The 18,459-nt window shown below is 33.1% G+C and overlaps 3 protein-coding genes across 6 annotated transcripts; 1 reads left to right on the forward strand and 2 right to left on the reverse strand.

Annotated features, from left to right (window-relative positions):
• Positions 1-914: 914 nt before the first annotated feature.
• Positions 915-4,481, reverse strand: LOC111014561 (ninja-family protein mc410). 4 transcript variants are annotated; one of them, XM_022289349.2, is made up of 4 exons: positions 4,169-4,481; positions 3,544-3,630; positions 2,117-3,110; positions 915-1,688 (listed from the first exon to the last, which is right to left on the reverse strand). In XM_022289349.2, the coding sequence occupies exons 3-4, from the start codon at positions 3,048-3,050 to the stop codon at positions 1,210-1,212; spliced, it is 1,413 nt and encodes a 470-aa protein (XP_022145041.1). In that variant the 5' UTR covers positions 3,051-3,110; positions 3,544-3,630; positions 4,169-4,481; the 3' UTR covers positions 915-1,209. The 4 variants fall into 4 exon arrangements, with proteins under 4 accessions (XP_022145041.1, XP_022145040.1, XP_022145042.1 ...); XM_022289348.2 differs by having other exon boundaries at positions 4,121-4,481; XM_022289350.2 differs by lacking the exon at positions 3,544-3,630.
• A 2,862-nt stretch (positions 4,482-7,343) lies between these two features.
• On the reverse strand, positions 7,344-8,205 carry LOC111014582 (uncharacterized). The gene has a single exon (XM_022289373.2). The coding sequence runs from the start codon at positions 8,203-8,205 to the stop codon at positions 7,471-7,473; it is 735 nt and encodes a 244-aa protein (XP_022145065.1). The 3' UTR covers positions 7,344-7,470.
• Positions 8,206-15,228: 7,023 nt separating this feature from the next.
• STP14 (sugar transporter 14) lies at positions 15,229-17,841 on the forward strand. Its single transcript, XM_022289123.2, has 4 exons — positions 15,229-15,684; positions 16,064-16,386; positions 16,471-17,100; positions 17,184-17,841. Exons 1-4 carry the CDS (start codon positions 15,543-15,545, stop codon positions 17,643-17,645), a joined length of 1,557 nt encoding a protein of 518 aa, XP_022144815.1. The 5' UTR covers positions 15,229-15,542; the 3' UTR covers positions 17,646-17,841.
• The last annotated feature ends 618 nt before the right edge of the window (positions 17,842-18,459 follow it).

An 18,459-nucleotide genomic window follows, 5' to 3' on the forward strand; every position in this document is an offset into this window, starting at 1 on the left:
ATTTCTTAAAAATATAACACGTTTAAATCAAATTATACTTGAAAAGTATTCAAGGATCGAAATAAATATATCTATAAATACCATTCTGCTTTTCTGCTTTTCTTTTTCTTTGAAAATTTGTTTTTAGAAATAACATAATAAATATTTTATACATAAAAAGGGTTTTTAACCATACAAATTTAGAGACAAAGAATTCACACATTTGACTTCTTGAGATGATATTTTTTACCATATTGTTTTTGGGCACCTATGAAAAGGGAATTTTTATCCTTTTCTTCTCTAAGATCCCTTCTACTTGCGATTAAAAAAGAAAAAGAAAAAAAAAACATTACAGTGAAAATGAGTGAGAGTTGATTTTATTTAATATAAAAATAAATTTACAGTAATCCCTGTTTAAATTTCAAAACAACAAAAGCTAATTTCAATCTCAAAAAAAGACAGCGCAATAATATATGAAATCATGTGAATTTTAGTTTACATAATTGAATTAATGGCATGTTAAAGGAATTTATAAATCATCTTCATCAAATGAAAGTTTCCCTTCAATAATGTAAATCTTCTAGGTCATTCTTTGCACCTAAAATTGGAAAGTGAAAGCAAGTTGGCAGTGTAATAAACTGACACAAGATATTTGCTGACACGTGGATGATTCTCAACGATCTGATTGGTTGCAGCACGGAAAAGCTGACAAGATAATGCATGTGAAGCTGCAGAAAAATAGTCAATGTGGGTTGCTGACACGTGTAAAAGTTCCAACTGCTCTGCCAAACCAAACAGAAACAGCCATTCTGACCTCAATTAAATTTCAAACCACCAAAAAAGATGCTGCATTTGTCAACTTCTTCAGCTCCATTTCAGCAGATTTGGCGCTATTCAGCTGTAATATAGATTCAGAACATGATAGAAACAAGTCAGAAAGTACAAGATCTTCAACCTTCCTTTCCATCACAATTTGGTAAATTTCATGTAATTCCACCCAAAAAAGTAATTTACTCCAGGCTCTGGACAAGGTTTAGAACATTTGAATAGCTACAATCTATTGAGATTTCATGCCGTATTAAACAAAGAAACTTCACTGAATGTAATATTGTCATTCTCAGACCTTGCACAAAACTCGGTAGAATCAGTTAAAAACAGAACTTTCCCATTTCTCAAGATTGCCGAGTCAACTTTCCCAATTCCTATCTATGCAAACATAAACGTCACGAGTCAACTTTGTGTAGAGGTTGAAGGGTTGTTATTTGGAAATGGAGCCAAACTGGTTTCGTTCTCTGAACTAACACGCTCTTCACTAGCATGTCGAATGAATTCCTCGGGAGACATGTGTGTACCGTGGCAAGCACAGACGATTTTGATCTGGTTTGCATTGTATCTGTAAGTCACACCAGAAATTGTTCTTCCATTTGGACCTGGACCGGTGGTAGAAACCCAAGGTAGATTAGGGAATGAACCGCATCCCCCAAATTTGACATCTGCAGCGAGGCCTGGCTTTATAGCAGAGAATTCGTTTAGTAGACCTCCTGATGATCGTTCAGACACATCTTTCACCCCAAGGTTACTGCTGCTTCCTTTTGCCCCTGCTTGAGAAGAGGACCCTTCTTCAACAATTTGCGGTCTGCTATCAACTTTGGCCTGTTCTAACTTCCTGGCATCATATTGAGTAACCTCAGCTGAATTAGGAAGAATTCCTTGCATTCAACGAACATTCATGACAAAGGGTAAGAATTTATCTTAAATTACAAACTTCAAAGGAAAAGGAAATCACACAATGGTATATAGGATGGAAACATAGATACTAATGCAGAATGAAGGACATTGAAAGTGTTATTGGAATCCTTGATATCCGTTACGTCCATGTTAAAGCCAAGATCAACAGAAATCTCAAATTTGTCGAATGATAATTCTTCAAAATTCATTTCAGACAGCAAATTATGCATACTGATGCTCTGCTCATTAAGGTTCAATAATATAATATAAAGCTAAGATCAATCCAGACTAGAAAATGGGTGTTCAAGAAAGGGAACGGTAGCAGTTTTATTCCTATCTAAGAATATTAAAGAATCAGCTTTTCAGCTTTAAATTTCTATTTGCAATTAAGGTAGGATAGGATGTTTACCTGAAGAGGATTGAACTCTGCGACAGGGATCATGCAACGGTGGCTGGGAAATCAAACCCCGGGAATTATCTGTTTCCAAAATTGGAAGCTGGCTAGAAGGATATCCAAACATCAAAGGCAAGTTTCCAGGATTCATAGGCTGGACCCCACATTGCACGCCATTTCCAGCGAGTAATACTTGCCTTATGCCATGTAAAGAATGGCTAGTTGAACTGGATGCACCAGCAACGTGAGACTCTTTGACTGTTGAAGGAGAAATAACATTACGCATTGTAGTTTGAACAGTGAATGGAGCGCTTCTGTTGAAGTTATGAAGCTCAATATCACTACCAGATGAACTGTTAAACTTCTTCTGCCCACTCAGGTCTGCAGTACTTAACTCAGCATATCCATCGTTTTGTGAAACTGGCCTCGATGTAGAACCCTCACGTTCAGACTCTCCAACATCCTCATTTTCAGCTGCAGAGCCATCTTCAGTTGAGGAAATAAGTGATGTTTTTATCTTCTCATCATTCTGACAAGACTCTCCTTCATGCTTCTTCTGACAGTTTATCTCCTCAAGTAATAGCTTTCGTTTATTACCCACCTCTGGCTGTTTTTCTTCCTGAATGTCTACAGGGTTCTCATTTTTCATTACCCAAATTCCAGTGTCCTTCAAGTTCAGAGAATCATCTCCATCTATATGAGCCCGGGAAAGGTCGTTAAAAAATTTCTCCTTAGGCTTTATCGAGTCACTTCTCAAAAGACCTGAGCCCATATCTTGTCTCTGATTGCCACCTTGAAGGAAATTCTTGAAATCATCGATTATTTTACTGCCTCTATCACTTTCCTCTGCTCCAACATCAGAAGAGCAGGCATTTTTACCTTTGGATTTGGCCGATGATCCCCCACAAGACAGCCCCAAGCTAAGCTCAAGCCCATTATCCTCCTCCATGTTTCCAGTTAAACGTTTGATAACATGGTCCGGTCTTCACTCAGTCTCTATCTTGCAATCCTGAAAACCACCCAATATCACGAGTCATCGATCATCATCCATCAATACTTAAATCAGGCTGATACATAAAAAAGAACCCCAAATATAAGCAAACTATCAAATGTGATTAACGTATCATAACATTTAAACCTTGCCCAGCAACGAAACATAAATAATGCAAAGTATAACACCAAAGGACACAGAAAATTGCAAGATTCGTACTTTATCATTGCAGGTAGATCGATCCTCAGGCCCATAATAAACAAAAAAGAAGAAATTCATTACATTTCACAAACATGTGAACGCAATGGACATTTTAGCGCTTCTTCGACTGCTTCTAAACTTTATAGTGCATATAATTATAATCACCGAACAAGCAAATATTTTTAATCACAAAACCCGTGTTGGCATTTAGAAAGAAAATAATAAGCTCAACCATTTGATTTTAACTTACCTTAAATAAAAGCCTCGAGAAATTCAATTCACTTTCCAATGTCCAAACATTAGCTTTACACTTTTATCAATCCCAATCTAAACCAACCTACACAAACATAACATGTAAATTCACAACCTACACAAACATAACATGTAAATTCAGACGAACTCTCGCAGTACGACTTCCTACAGCGATCAAAAGTGTATAAAGGATCAAAATAAATATATGTGGCATTTGGGAACGGATTCAGAAGCAAGTAACATATCATGGTTTCCTGCATATATTCAGATAAACAGAACACCAGATATTGCAAACATACTTATCAACAAACAGAAGAAGTTGAAACATGATTTGAAAAAAAAAAAAAAAAACATAAAGCAACAGACCGAAGTCGTAGAAACAAAAGACCAACTAACAAAGTCAATCTTATAAAGAATCAAAATCCCATCGGCCATCTCAATTTAATTACTTCACACACACCTCAACCACAATAGTATCCAACACGATCCAAAATTCTCAAGACCACAAAAGAAATGGATCGATATTTTAAGAGTAAAGCAACTCGCCAAAAAAAAAAAAAAATCGAATAAATTACCAGAAACAAAACGAATACAAAGTGACAGTAAGAACAGAGAAGAATAACCCTAAGTCAAGTGATCCTCCCAAGGGCAGCCAAGGAAGACCAAGAATGGACCCAAAAACGTGGATTATGGCACTGTGAGGCGGGTAGGAGAAAAATCTACTGTAGAAATGCTTGTCAACAGATTTGGCGCGTAGATTTCATCGGCCATTAATATGATCTCAGTCGCCTGCTCTGTTTTCTTCAGTAGAACGAAATTGTTGATTTGCCGAAAACTCCTTTTTCCCTCGCCCATTCATCGGCCCTGCTTTCGGAGCAATGGGCGGTGTTTTGGTGATCAAATCTGCAACTTTAGACCAGATCGGTCCACGGATTTTTATTTATTTATTTATTTTTATAACGGGACAGAAATTTAAAATAAATAGGCACGAGGAGAGAGACTTTCCCCACCTATTTTGTTTCTTTCCTTTAAAAAAGGATATAGTTATTATAATTGTTTTTCTTCATTTTCCCATACTCTTTTATTTTATTTGGATGTTTTTTAAATATTACTCATTTTCAAACATATTTTAAAAATAATATATATCTCAAAGTTATATAAAAGATAATGCTTCTTCAAATTTTCTGCTGAAGAGACTACCTCAGAGGTCGTCTACGATTGACAGCTGGAAGTCCAAGATTTTATTTGAATAAACAAACTTTGAATTAAACTTAAAAAAACATCTAACAGCCCGTTAAAAAAAAACCAAAAATCTTTAAACAAACAAACTTTTTTAAAAAAATTGATGTAACTAATTAAACATTTAAAATTTAAATTAAATATAACTTTGAAAAATTAGATGAAAATTAAATATATTTAGATATAAATTAAAATCTTAATTCAAATAGCACGTTGATGTTCTGCTTGTTACATGGCGATCTCTCGTGAGTCATCACTCGATTGAGTTCCGACATCTTTCATATTAGAATCATTTCCTAGTCTTTTAAGCGCTTCAATTCATAAATATTTATAGGAGCAAATCTCACACTACCATTTCATCTTATTTTTAAAAAGTTAGATTTAATTTAAATTTTAAATATTTAATTAGTTAAATCAAATTTTCAAAATTTAGTTTGTTTGAAGATTTTTTTAGATTTTTTTTAATGAGTTGTTGGATTCTTTTAGTTTTGATTTAAAGTTTTATTTTTTTTAATAAGATCTTAGGTGTCATTCATATGGGATATAAGAGTTTTTTTTTTTTTTTCCTTTAAAGAGAATTATCTTTAACAAATCATGATTCATCACTTACCTCCGCCGAAATGCACTGGGTAGTCTTGGCGGAGAATTTAAGAAGCAAAAATTAGTAATATTTTTAGAAAATTCTTTATTATTTTGGTTAAATTATAAAAAATACTCCTGAATTTTAGAGTTGATTTAAATAATAAACTTTCAAATTTTGTATTCTTACTCCTAAACGTTAATTTAGTTTAAAATTATCCCTCTACCAATTTTTTTCATTAAACTGAAGACATGACAAAAATTTTTAAAATAGTGGTACTCTAGCATAGGTGATAAGTTTTAATTATGCTTCTAAACTTTAGGATAGATTTTAGTTATATTTTCATTTTAGCACTTACCTTTAAAATTGTTTAAAACCACTTTATTGGCTTCCTATTAAAATGAAGATGAAAATATAACGTAGTGATGAGTTGAAAAATCAAAGTTGTCTTAATGTACTTGGGCAGTGAGCTGTAAAAGAGTTGAATGGTTTTAATCACATTTAAAATTGGGAAAAATAGATTTAGGAGATAAAGTTTTGATTGAAATGATAAAGCCACGTATTGTGAGAAAAGTCAAAGAAGAGAGGATTCAAAGAGAGAAAGGTTCATAAGTTCCTGGAGAGGAATAATATTATTCATGAGAGAAAATTTAATGTGAAAGAGTGGGTCGATTCAAAGCATGGGTCTATGGAAGCTAGAAGAATGACAAAGAAAAAGGCTCTCTGGTTTTTTCTACAGTTCAACACAACGTCTTTTTTCCATCATCATTTTAAGGAGGGAAACTAATGAAATTGTTGTTTTGAAATAATTTCAATCAATGATTAAGAGTTAAAATGATAAGATGGTATAATTGAAGTGTGTATCCTAAATGAATCTTGAAACATTTGGTAATTGTTACTGCTATTTTATAGATCATCCTCACGTCACTTTTCCATCTTGATTTTAATAGAAAAGTTGATGTTGAGTAATTTTGAAAGAAATTTAAAGTTTAAGGGTAAAAATAAAATTTTCTTTTTGAAAGTTTATTGATATTATTCAAACCTATATCCTAAAATTCATATGCATTTTGTATATTATTTGACCTTTTCTTTTTATCAATTTATTGCTTTGGTTTCTTCCCTCCAATCTATATCAATGTTTTTCTTTTCGAGGCTTTTTAAGTAATTCTTTATTATATTTTTAGAGTGTTTGAATTAATTTCTAGATGATTATGGAATTTCAAAAGTGTCTTTTCTAAAAAAAAAACCAATGAGTTTTTAATGACAAATAAAAACCACTTTTACAGTAATCAAATTGATTTATAATCATTTTTTGGATAACTATTTAAGAATTGACCAGAAATCACTTTATGATAACTTAGTATTAGTAAATTCATTTTTAGATGTAGTCAACCAATTAGCAGATGTGATTAAAATCATTTTTAAGAACACAATAACCAACACACAAGTATTTTACTTTAAACTATTTTTTAGAAAGTAATTTTAAAAAATAAAAAAAAAATCTCTTAAAAGTAATTAAATTAAAGGGTAGACCAAACTCCCCTTAATCTTTTCAAGCTCTCAATTTTATCAACAGTGTATTGAAAATTTTCATTTAGGTCATTCCGAAAAAGAAAATCAACAAAAGTCCTTTACACGTGGTTAAATTGTTGCTTTATTGACATTGGATCATGTGGACGTAAATGAATTTTGTCAAATGACAACTCAGATTTTGTCACATACTCCAATTATATTAGGTTCATAGAAATATAAAAAAAAACGTTAGTAATTACTAATTAGCCAATTTGAGCAATATTTCCGTGTTCTAACTTTGTACTTTTATAATGATAATAATAATGTCAAAACGAGCGTAGCTCAGCTGTAATTGACATATATCTTTAAAGATGGTGAATTTGATTTTCCACTTACAGATGTTGTACTAAAAAAAACAATAATAATAAATAATGCAAAATGACCGTGACCCTAACCCTAACCCTAACTAAGCAGTGATGATCGTAGTAAAGCGGTGTAGGTTTCCTTTGCAGAAAGCCAAAAAATAAAAAAGAAAGAAAAGGTTTTGAATGGGCCGTGGAATAATGGGCCGTGATGGTGAATAACGGAGGCCCATCAGGGCGGGTGGTTCATGGGTGTTCCCAGAATAATGGCAAAACAGAGGCCGTGGGTGCGACGATGGCGAAACATCCATAAAGTGAGGAACTCTCCGGCGTGGGCGTGCGTCAAATTATTGGCTTTGCAGAACGGCTTCCACCCTTTCATGAGCACGTACAATTTTGAAGCCCAAATCTTAAACGTCATACCGAATTCTCTCCCTTCTCTGTTATAAACCGTCACTTCAATTCCCTCTCTCAGATTCTCATTCTCATCCTTGTTGTTAAACATTGGAGCCAAATATTTGGTCACGAATTCCTTCCCAATCGCCAGCCGCCCTTGCGCCTCCGCCACGTCGCTTACCGTCAGCCTCTTCTCGTACGCCCGGCTGCACTGCCCGATCACGTCCCTGATCGCCGGCACCGGTGGCATCCCCCGACGCTCTTCGCCGTCATTGTTGTTGTTGGGTGGATCAGGAGGAGCTTCTTGGTTGACTTGTTTGTTTCTTGATGAAGATGGTTGTCGTTCTTCGTCAACGTTGACGTTATTGTTATTGTGGACGTTGTCGTTGATGTAATGCCTTTTCTTTTTGGGCTTCTTAAATAACGTTACGCCCTGCGGGAATGTTGTGAGACGACTTGTTGGAAGAAATCGCGTAACTGATCCTTCATTGCTCTTACTCATCATATAAAGAGTCATGGCTGCCTCGTACACTTCACTGTCTTCTTCCTTCTTATTATCATCCTTCCCCATCATTTTCAATATGACTGATTAACAATTAAAAATTACTTAATTACGAATAATTAAGTAAAAAAAGAAAAACTCCTATTATAATAATGCATAAATTTCTAAAGATTATTAGGTTTCTACGTGTTTGACCTTATAGATTTTAAATTTCCCACGTTTGGAGTTCTCTCATTAGGGCTAACATTAAGAAGTTAAATAAATTTTTTAGAATATTTATTTTGAGAGGCTGAATATATCCAAGATTCTTCCAAGAATTCTGAAAGCTAAAATTCACATTAATTATTTATTTACATTAATATTGTAAATATATCATACGATAAAAGCATTAAAAAAATAATGAAAATCATGAAAATCTTACCTTGGTTGAGAGAAAAATAATAATAGATATCACAAATAGAATCAACGTTATAACTTTGTTGTTAAATTCTAAAAGGAAAAAAAAAAGTTCATAAGAGCACTTCACTTGAATTGGTTAAAGTCAAGAAAGAGATCATTACCTTATAATTAATACCGATGAATACTTTAGGAGAGCAATGGAAGAAGATAAGTGGAAAAAATGTGGTAGGAGAAAGGTTTTTTGTTTCCCAAAATTTGGGAGGACGAGATTAATGCAGCAGGCGATCTTATATACTATTTGGATGAGTGAGAGTGCTCACTCCAAACTTGTACTTAATAGTTATTAGACAGGTAGATATATTTAACCTTGCATCTAACGGTTATTAAAGCCCATAGATATATTTTATCCTTGCATCGAACGGTAGTTAACAGGCATCCTTGTTGAGTAGTTTATTCAATGATGATTGGTTGATTATTTGGAAAAGAAGATAGAATTTTTTAAAATTAACATCGTTTAAAAAAGAGGCTTTGGATCTTGATAATTTGTTTGAAATCTTTTTTAACAAATAATAACATAGAATAGAAATTGTACCAGGCGTTTCCAAGAACGATATATATTATTTAGTTAATAATAAAATTTAAATTAATTTGGTTATTTCAAAATTGTAAATAACCAATCAATGAGTCCAGCCCAGATAACTTTATTTTAATTTAAAGTTACAATTTATTTGAATAGATCAATATACACCCCAAATTGAATTTATGACCTGTCCCAAAGTTTCAATTTCTTTGACTCATCGGTTAAAAATTGGAAGACACCACGTCAGAAGAAATAATAATAATTAAAAATTACATTAGTGTTTATGTTATTTGTTCTAGAAATTTGACCTATTGAAATTACTAGGTACCAATTCTAGAATAAAAATGATTCAGAAAAATCTGAAAAATAGAAAAATTATACATTAGTGTGGTTGTGCCAGCCACACGTATTCTGATGCTTAAATTAGAATCTACGTTTTATGTGAAGTAGCAAATAGTAGAGTTTGTGTAGCTTACTTTCGTTAGGAATATTTTCTTTTTATTTATAGAGGAAGAAACCTATAGTAAAAAATCTTTCTATGGAAATCTTTTAAGATATTCTTATTTTTTTTTCAAATATAAGGAGCTAAATATCTTTTTTTTTTTGAAGAATTCCTTAATTTTGAATTTTTAATAAAAATGATTTCAAATTAGAGAAAATAGAAATTTTCCTTCCCATAACATTATTTTAATTTCAATATAATAACTACTAAAATAATTGGAAAAGTATAACTCACGTACCATTTAGAAAGTATGAAAATTTTGTTAACCCTTAGAAAACCAAGTACTTTTTTAATTTCTTTGGGATTAAAAAACAAGTACTGATCATTTGTTTTTCTTTTGAAAAAGAAAATTTAACATTGGTGCTAAGAATAAAAAAATAAAAGCTTACAAGTACTGGTCATTGGTGGTAAGAATAATGTACAAATTATTATTTTAACATATTTTCAAAACACTTATAAAACGTAACCCGCCCTCAAATCCATAAAATTAAGGGTAGTTGCAAATGTGATAAAAAAAAATTAGTAAAATAAGCAAAATAGTAACCACATTTAGTTTTTTCAAATATAGCATTTAAAAAAAACGGAGGTCTAATTTAAAAATTACAACTTTACCCTACAATATATATATATATCTAATATACATTTGTAATATATCTACAATTATCGACTACTGATATATGTATCTGATATACCAATGATATAATAATGATATACAATTGATTTACTTTTGATATAAATATGATATCTACTGAACTTATAACATGGCTTACCACTGATACATGTATGATAACCATTGATTTACCACGCCGATACAACATTTATATATTTGTGATATATACTTGATATGTGTCTAATTTAGCATTGATATACAAACAATATACACTGATATAACTATGATATCTACCGATATAACTTATTGTATATGATTTACCACTAATATAACACTAATATATATTTGATATATACTTAATATGCTTCTAATTTACCACTGATATACCTCTGATATATTCATGATATCTACTAATATAACTATGATACACGTGTGTTGATATAATACTATTATATCCATTTTTTTTTCATATGAAAACAATAGTACAAAAAAATTTGTTGAAATATAAAGTTATTGTATAAAAGGTTTATGTGGACCATGTACGTAAAAAAAAAGTTAAAAATTTGATATACTTTATAAATTTAAACGGCTGATATCTCTTATATTTAGTATCTAATTAATTAATATAGAATAAATAGTAGTGATATAGTAATCAACATTTTTAATAATATTAGTATATCAATCAACAAATTGTAATGGTAAATTAGTATTTATAAGAGCTAATATACCACTGAAAATTAAACATTTGATATACCTTATATTTAGTATATCAATTGCAATTATATTTAGTATATCATAAATTAGAGGTACATCAATTATATATATTAGAGGTATAATACATATATATGATAATGTATATTATGGATACATCTGATGTATATCTGAAGTATATCCAAGGCACATCAGATGAATAAGATTTTTTTTCTTAATTTCTTATATTCAATGTCGTGTGGCCGACTTACATGAATCTGTGTAATAGGGATTCGTTGTCTGAGATGAGAAACACAGTGACCAATGCAAGGATTAAACTAATTGACATCTCAAGATAGGTGGTACCTCACAACTCCAAACTTTCATCGTCTCCCAGAGATAGTTCAATAAATAAGATATCTATTACAATTTCAAAGATCCAGGATTCAACCTCTCACCTATGTAATTATTCAACTAACAAAAAGTATAGTATTAATTTAACAAAAATATTGATAAATAATAATAAACATTAAAGAAATCACCTACTTTTAATTTTAGGAGCAATTAAATCCAAATAAACAAAAATCTTCCAGGATGTGTGTAACCACTCGTGGTTATAATCCATTAGTTACCACTTGATCAAAATGGTCAAACCCACCGATAAACTAACAAAAATGATTACAATTTAACTCTAAACCCTAAATCTTAAACTACATAAATGGTTGCAATTATATATAATCAAACTTATAAAAAAATTATAAAAAAATTTGTAATTAAGTCTGTTGACGGAGAAATTTCAGCTAATCACTAAATGTCATGTTACAATTTTAAATTATATTTAAGACCAATCATAAAATTACACGTGTCCTAATTAATTTAAATTGTGTCCTAAATCAATGGATGAAATAATGCCACGTGTCTCTCCTGGTCGTCCGATGAAATCAATTAATTGGACCAAACCCATAAGGAGATTGGACTCAAGCCCATGGCCCATATGTGACCCACCAAGTCTCTATAAATAGAGGGAGTCACATCCCATTCAGGGGATCCAGAGCAGAGGCACTCAGAGGATTGAGAAGAATTGCAGACTCAAACTTGAAGGCTTGAAGATTGAATTGTCACTCCGCCAAGCAATCGACCGAAGAATTCTTCGCAAGACTTGAAGATCTCATAATATGCACTTCAAGCAAAGGAACTCTTCACAAGCTACAAGCCGAAGACTTCACAAGCCGCAAGCTGAAGAATTCGCAAGCCGAAGATTTCATCAAACATCCAGTTCACAGCCGAAGATTGTAAAAATTCTTCAATACGCTCGAGACTGAAAGTGATAACCTCCTTGATTCGAGAACAAGTTCATTAACCCTCGAAGCGAGTTTACGTCAGAGAGAATTAATCAGAGGATCATACAGTAGAGTTGTAATACTTATACATAAATATAAATCAAGTTCATTAAAGTCGAGTTTCGTTCATTGAATTTCTCATCGAACAAAGTCCAAATAAAAACACAGTTTATAATTGTAGAATTTAATTAAACAACAATTTTATAATAAAATGATGACTTGTTCAATTAAAAAAGTTAAACATGTCAAACAGCCACGTACTTTAATTTAAACATGTTGATTTGCTTGTATCGTACTTGTGCCCCAAAATGTCCCTTTAGATGTAATATTGATCTATTTTTATTTTATAAAGTTGGGTGAATAATTATTTTAATAACGTTTTAGCCAATAAACATGTTAATGTATATATTTATATATATATATTTACGAAGGATCCAGGAAAATTACTTTCTGGAAGGTCAAGGACTTTTTTTTTATTGATATAATTAGAGACTAAAAAAAAGTTTAATGAGGAAGAATGAGATTATTTTAAAGATTTATTAGACACAATTTTAACCTTAATGAGGTGTTTGATTCACTGATTTTGAGATGAGGAGTAAGGTGCTCGGGTAAAATCCATGTTTGTTAATCCAATCCATAGTTTGATTTGAATCCATCCATTTTCTTTTAATTTCTTCAATGAAATTAAATGATGTGGGGGCATTAATATTAGTTATGCATTAGACTAAGGTCAAAATCATTTATTTTGAAAGTTGTATAAACCCAATAATGAAGACTATATTGTTAATTCATCAAGCAATTTCAACACCGTTACATCATCTGCAAGTATATAATATTAATTAAAGAGCATATCCAAATGTTGTTGTAAGGAATCTTCTTATATTATGTCGGAAATAAATGCATGTACTTATTTATTCCAAAAGAAAAAAAAACTTTGGAGAAAAAAATGATAAACTGCTGTTTATTTATTTATTTATAATGCATGGAACAATCATACCTTTTCATTTGAGGAAAGCATAACACAAAATTAGTTTATTTATTTTTTTACTTTCTGTTTGAATAATGGATGTGTAGGGTAGTTGACTTGAAAAAACAATTGAAAGGTTTACAAATTTTATGTGGAAAATCTCTATAGAAAAAGACCACGAAAATTATATGACAAAATATATGTAGGTAAAAGAAATAAATTGTTATCAAGGAATATATAAATTCGAAAGAAAACTCTAACTAATCGAATTTAATCTATCTACCACTAAAATATATTTCAAAATTTATTGTTTAAAATAATCATACAATACAACACACTTTTTAATTTAGTCAAGAATTCAAATCACACATTTATAGTAAAAATTAATTGCCTTTACCAAAAATAGTTTATTCTTTTTTCTTTTTTTTTTTTTTTGCTATTTAGAGAAAATTACTATCCGATGGACGATTGAAAACTTATTTTCATTGCTGGAAAAAGTAACTTCACTAAAAGACAAGTTAGCCTTCCTCCGTCCAATTTTCACTTCTTCAAAACGTAACTTTACTATGGCCCACAATTCCACTAGTGGAAAAAAAAAATTGATAAATGAGCAACGACTTTTGAATTTTGTAAATATAGGTATGAAATATTACTGAAATATCAGCATTTTTTCTTTTGAAAATAATTGAAATATCAGCATTCAAATCAATGTATATAAATATAATATAAATTAGATATATATGTATGTCATTGTTTATCCTCTCTAATTGTGCTAAGTGTAATTTAAGATATATTAAGATATATTGGACCTTCCTATTTTACTATTTTTGCGAAATAAAAAAGTGATCGTTATTTTCACAATACTAATTGTTATTGGGAGAAAAAGAAGATCCAACGAAGCAAGAGAAGACTGGAGGAGAGCCAAGAGAAGGCACGAATCAGGAAGGAGGTCGGGACTCGGCGACCCAAGTCGCCTCCTCGGCCGACCACTGCAGTTCTCGATCGAAGACCTGAGAATTCTAGAGACTCGACTCGACCGTGATGCATGCCGATCAGAACCATCGTGTCTCAACTCTTGATCTGACGACATGCCCATAACAAGATACTCTGGCCTAGATGACTAGATTTCGTAGATGTATCAGGGATTTGACTTCTGTAATCTTTAGTGGATCAGGGTTTAGCTTCTATAAATATGGAAGTAAGCAAGATCCTAAAGTATGTTCACAATATCCAAAATCATAAAGGTATGCTCACCATACCCTAACTTAAAGCATCGGAGTCGGTGTGACAAGAGCCGCACCGATCTTAGTGTTTGTCTTAGTGCTATTCTGTTTTGCAGGTCTCGTCCATCCTTTTATTTTAGAAGACCAAATTTCTGCATCAACAATAACCTTTCACTAGTTCCATAAGTCCTAAGAAAAATATCCCTTTTTTCGAGATATTATAAAAGGTTTCCTACGAGTTTAAAACACTACTAAAATATAGATATACCATATATTTTAAATTCATGGCCCAGCGAAAATGTAGGTGGATATTTAGATAAACAAAAACAGTTGGAAAAAGAGTGGATAAGTACACAGTTAATTTAAGAATATACAACAGCAACAGCAAACCTGGAATTAATTAATTTTCTTCCTTATCTCCAATTGAATTTCCGTGCTTCTCTCTTAACTAACTCCATTTTTTAATGATGCCTCCATTTTGCTTCTTCAGTCGCAGTAAAAACCCACCTTTCAATGGATAACATCAATGGACTTTTCTTTTCCACACACACAAAACAAAGCAACTAAATCCTCTTGTTTTTCTTCACCACACAAATATATACGCATACTAGAAGATTAATTTTAGGCTAAATTATATTTGGTTTCAATAATTTCCATGAAATTTTGCTGCCATCTCGGGATAAAAAGAGGACAGTTTACTAAAACAAGAAAACAGCTCGTCAGTTCACAGCTGTGCAGAGGGGTGGGGTAGCGTTTGTTCACTGTATTGTGTATTCCATTGAAAAACTTCTTTATTTATAAATAAGATAAGAAAAAATGGGAGCTTTCGTCTTATAAAATTCAATTAGTCAACTCTCGTCTGCACATGGGAACCATGGCCCCATCCTCCTCTTTTTGAATCCTCGTTTCTTCTCTATACTTTATCTGTCGATTTTTCAAACACAAGTGGATTGAAAAATTGATATATTCATTTCTTTGGTTCCTTGTTCCAAGCTTGACTCCAGCAGCTGTAGTGAAGTTCTCTTTTTCTTTTCTCTTGAAATACAGAATCCCACGTCGTTTTTCTTTTCAGTTTTGGAGACGAGAGAGAGAGAAATGGCTGGAGGGGGGTTTTCAGATGGAGGGCCACTGAAAAGGGCTCATCTTTATGAGTATCGGATTACTGGGTACTTCATTACTGCTTGCATTGTTGCTGCTCTTGGTGGGTCTCTCTTCGGCTACGATCTTGGTGTTTCTGGTATGTTTGTTTTCCATTCAAAAAAGTTCAAGTCTGTTTCAGAACTTTTTCATAGCTTCCTTTATGTTTTTCCCTCTGTGATTCTTCGTTCGTCTGAATTTTGAATCGAATTTGAAGTACTGAGCAGAAAAAAGCTGGGAAATTTCAAACAGGGAACTCTGTTTTTTGAAATAACTCTTCCAAGTTGAACCTTGTGGAACTTGACCTTCTGTTTGTATGAAATTAGAGATGAAAGCATTATTAGTGCCCATTTTCAGTTAAAAGAATAGAGAGCTGTATTTGCAGGCCTCTATAGCATATTTTTCTGCTTTTGATTCTACGTATTGATTGTGTTCAATATCCATGGTAAAGATGGACTTTTGTGTTCTAAAAATCTCAGGTGGGGTGACTTCCATGGATGATTTCCTCGAGGAATTTTTCCCAAAAGTACTCAGAAGAAAGCATCTACATCTGAATGAAACAGATTACTGTAAATATGACAACCAAGTTCTCACACTCTTCACTTCCTCTCTATACTTTGCTGGTCTAGTTTCCACTTTTGCTGCTTCTTATGTAACAAGAAAGCGAGGCCGAAGAGCGAGCATCATCGTCGGATCGATCAGCTTCTTTCTAGGCGGCGCGATCAACGCTGCTGCGAAAAACATTGCAATGCTGATCATCGGACGGATTTTTCTCGGCATCGGTATTGGATTTGGGAACCAAGTGAGGAGCCTGCTGGTAACTTATGCTGAAAATATGAAGTTTGTATCTCATGTCTAACTCTTGTTTTCTTCTGATCTTTTGCAGGCAGTGCCGTTGTATCTATCCGAAATGGCCCCGTCGAAAATCCGAGGAGCGGTTAACCAACTGTTTCAACTGACAACTTGCTTGGGGATTCTGATAGCAAACTTCATAAACTATGGAACTGAAAAAATCCATCCGTGGGGGTGGAGGCTGTCTCTTGGCTTGGCCACAGTCCCAGCAAGTTTGATGTTTATAGGGGGGATTTTCCTTCCTGAGACGCCCAACAGTCTGGTGGAGCAGGGCAGATTGGAGGAGGGGAGAGCTGTGCTAGAGAAGATCAGAGGGACGAAGAACGTTGGCGCCGAGTTCGACGATCTGATCGACGCAAGCAACGCAGCACGAGCGATCAAACACCCATTCAAGAATCTCCTGAAGCGAAAAAACCGACCCCAGCTGGTGATTGGAGCATTGGGGATTCCTGCATTCCAGCAACTCACTGGCATGAACTCCATTCTGTTCTATGCTCCTGTGATATTCCAGAGCTTGGGGTTTGGATCAGATGCAGCCCTCTATTCATCTGCCATCACAAGTGGTGCCCTTGTTCTTGCTACATTCATATCAATGCTTTTGGTAGATAAGTTTGGCAGGAGAGCTTTCTTCCTTGAAGCCGGTACCGAAATGATATGTTGTTTGGTAAGTTTACGACCTTTAAACCAACATCATTTACATAGTATCAAAATAGAAAGTCTTAACGTATCATGTCATGTTGCCTGTAGATTGCAGTAGCAGTGACCCTAGCGCTTAAGTTCGGACAAGGGGTAGTGCTTCCCAAAGGGATAGGGATCTTCCTTGTGATTGTGATCTGCATATTTGTGTTGGCTTATGGAAGGTCATGGGGGCCGCTCGGGTGGCTGGTGCCGAGCGAGCTGTTTCCGTTGGAGACGAGATCGGCGGGGCAGAGCGTGGTGGTGTGCGTGAACTTGCTTTTCACCGCTTTGATAGCACAGTGTTTCCTCGCAGCTCTGTGCCATCTCCGGTACGGGATCTTCTTACTGTTCGCGGGTTTGATTGTAATAATGAGCAGTTTCATCTTCTTCCTGCTGCCAGAGACAAAGCAAGTGCCTATTGAAGAAGTGTATCTGCTGTGGCAGAATCACTGGTTTTGGAAGAGAATTGTTGGACAAGAGGGAGTGAACGGGAATGCCAAAGCAACAGGACAATGGAATCAAAATGTGTAGGAAGGAACAAGAACAACCAAACACCAAAATCAAAAGAAAGTGTCATTTCATAATATTGTTTGAGTTTAAAGAATGCATATTATAGTAAATTGGTATTTGTGTTCATTCCACAGTCATATTATTTAACTAACTCTTAAGCTAATTAAGATCCCACTCAAGGATCTGCCTATTGTAGAGTTTTTATGGCCTTTTTCTTTTTCTTGGTCTCTTACTTCTGAGCTCTAAAGAATGGATAGAAAACACTTGTGTTGGTGTTATGCTTTCAGAGTCGCAGTTTTGAACTTTTTGATCATAGGTTTTAAAAATTTAACACATAAAATGATGAATTGAAAAACGATGCATACATAAACTATCATACGTTGGTTTAGGAGTGAATAAAGACCAATATAAATACTAAAATGTTCAGAGAAAATGAGTTCAAACCAACGGATTAAAATAATGTATTCGACTATACCGCGAAATCATAAAATTAAATCAGATATTGCATTCCTCGTTTTTAAGAAAATTTGTTCAAGCCTCCTGTGAAGAAGGTGTTACAGCCTGGATCGACTCAACCCCTATGTGGCTAAACGACATTGAAGTTTTAAATTCATTTAATTAACTTTAAATTTAAATAAGTGATGAAAATTAATAACATTTATTGGTTGAATTTATAAAGATTCTTATAATTGAGCAAGAGTACTCTTCTGGTTGGGTTTTAAATATTTTGGTAACGAGTTTAGGTAATCTTTAATTGTTTGATTATATCGTCGGAGATATTTATAAAATTTATTGACCAATTTATGAGTGATTTTTAAATTGGGGTGTGAAGAAT

Source organism: Momordica charantia, assembly GCF_013281855.1.
Source record: "Momordica charantia cultivar OHB3-1 chromosome 6 unlocalized genomic scaffold, Mcharantia_2.0 BLBB01000006.1, whole genome shotgun sequence".
Taxonomy (NCBI): Eukaryota; Viridiplantae; Streptophyta; class Magnoliopsida; order Cucurbitales; family Cucurbitaceae; genus Momordica; species Momordica charantia.

Bases quoted from the DNA above. Each gene is read 5' to 3' on its own strand.
- STP14 (XM_022289123.2), top strand. From the start codon at position 15,543: ATGGCTGGAGGGGGGTTTTCAGATGGAGGGCCACTGAAAAGGGCTCAT. The intron at 15,685-16,063 runs GTATGTTTGTTT...TAAAAATCTCAG, and splicing joins CTACGATCTTGGTGTTTCTG to GTGGGGTGACTTCCATGGAT. The intron at 16,387-16,470 runs GTGAGGAGCCTG...GATCTTTTGCAG, and splicing joins GTATTGGATTTGGGAACCAA to GCAGTGCCGTTGTATCTATC.
- LOC111014561 (XM_022289350.2), bottom strand. From the start codon at position 3,050: ATGGAGGAGGATAATGGGCTTGAGCTTAGCTTGGGGCTGTCTTGTGGG. The intron at 1,689-2,116 runs GTAAACATCCTA...GTTGAATGCAAG, and splicing joins CAGAGTTCAATCCTCTTCAG to GAATTCTTCCTAATTCAGCT.
- LOC111014582 (XM_022289373.2), bottom strand. From the start codon at position 8,205: ATGGGGAAGGATGATAATAAGAAGGAAGAAGACAGTGAAGTGTACGAG.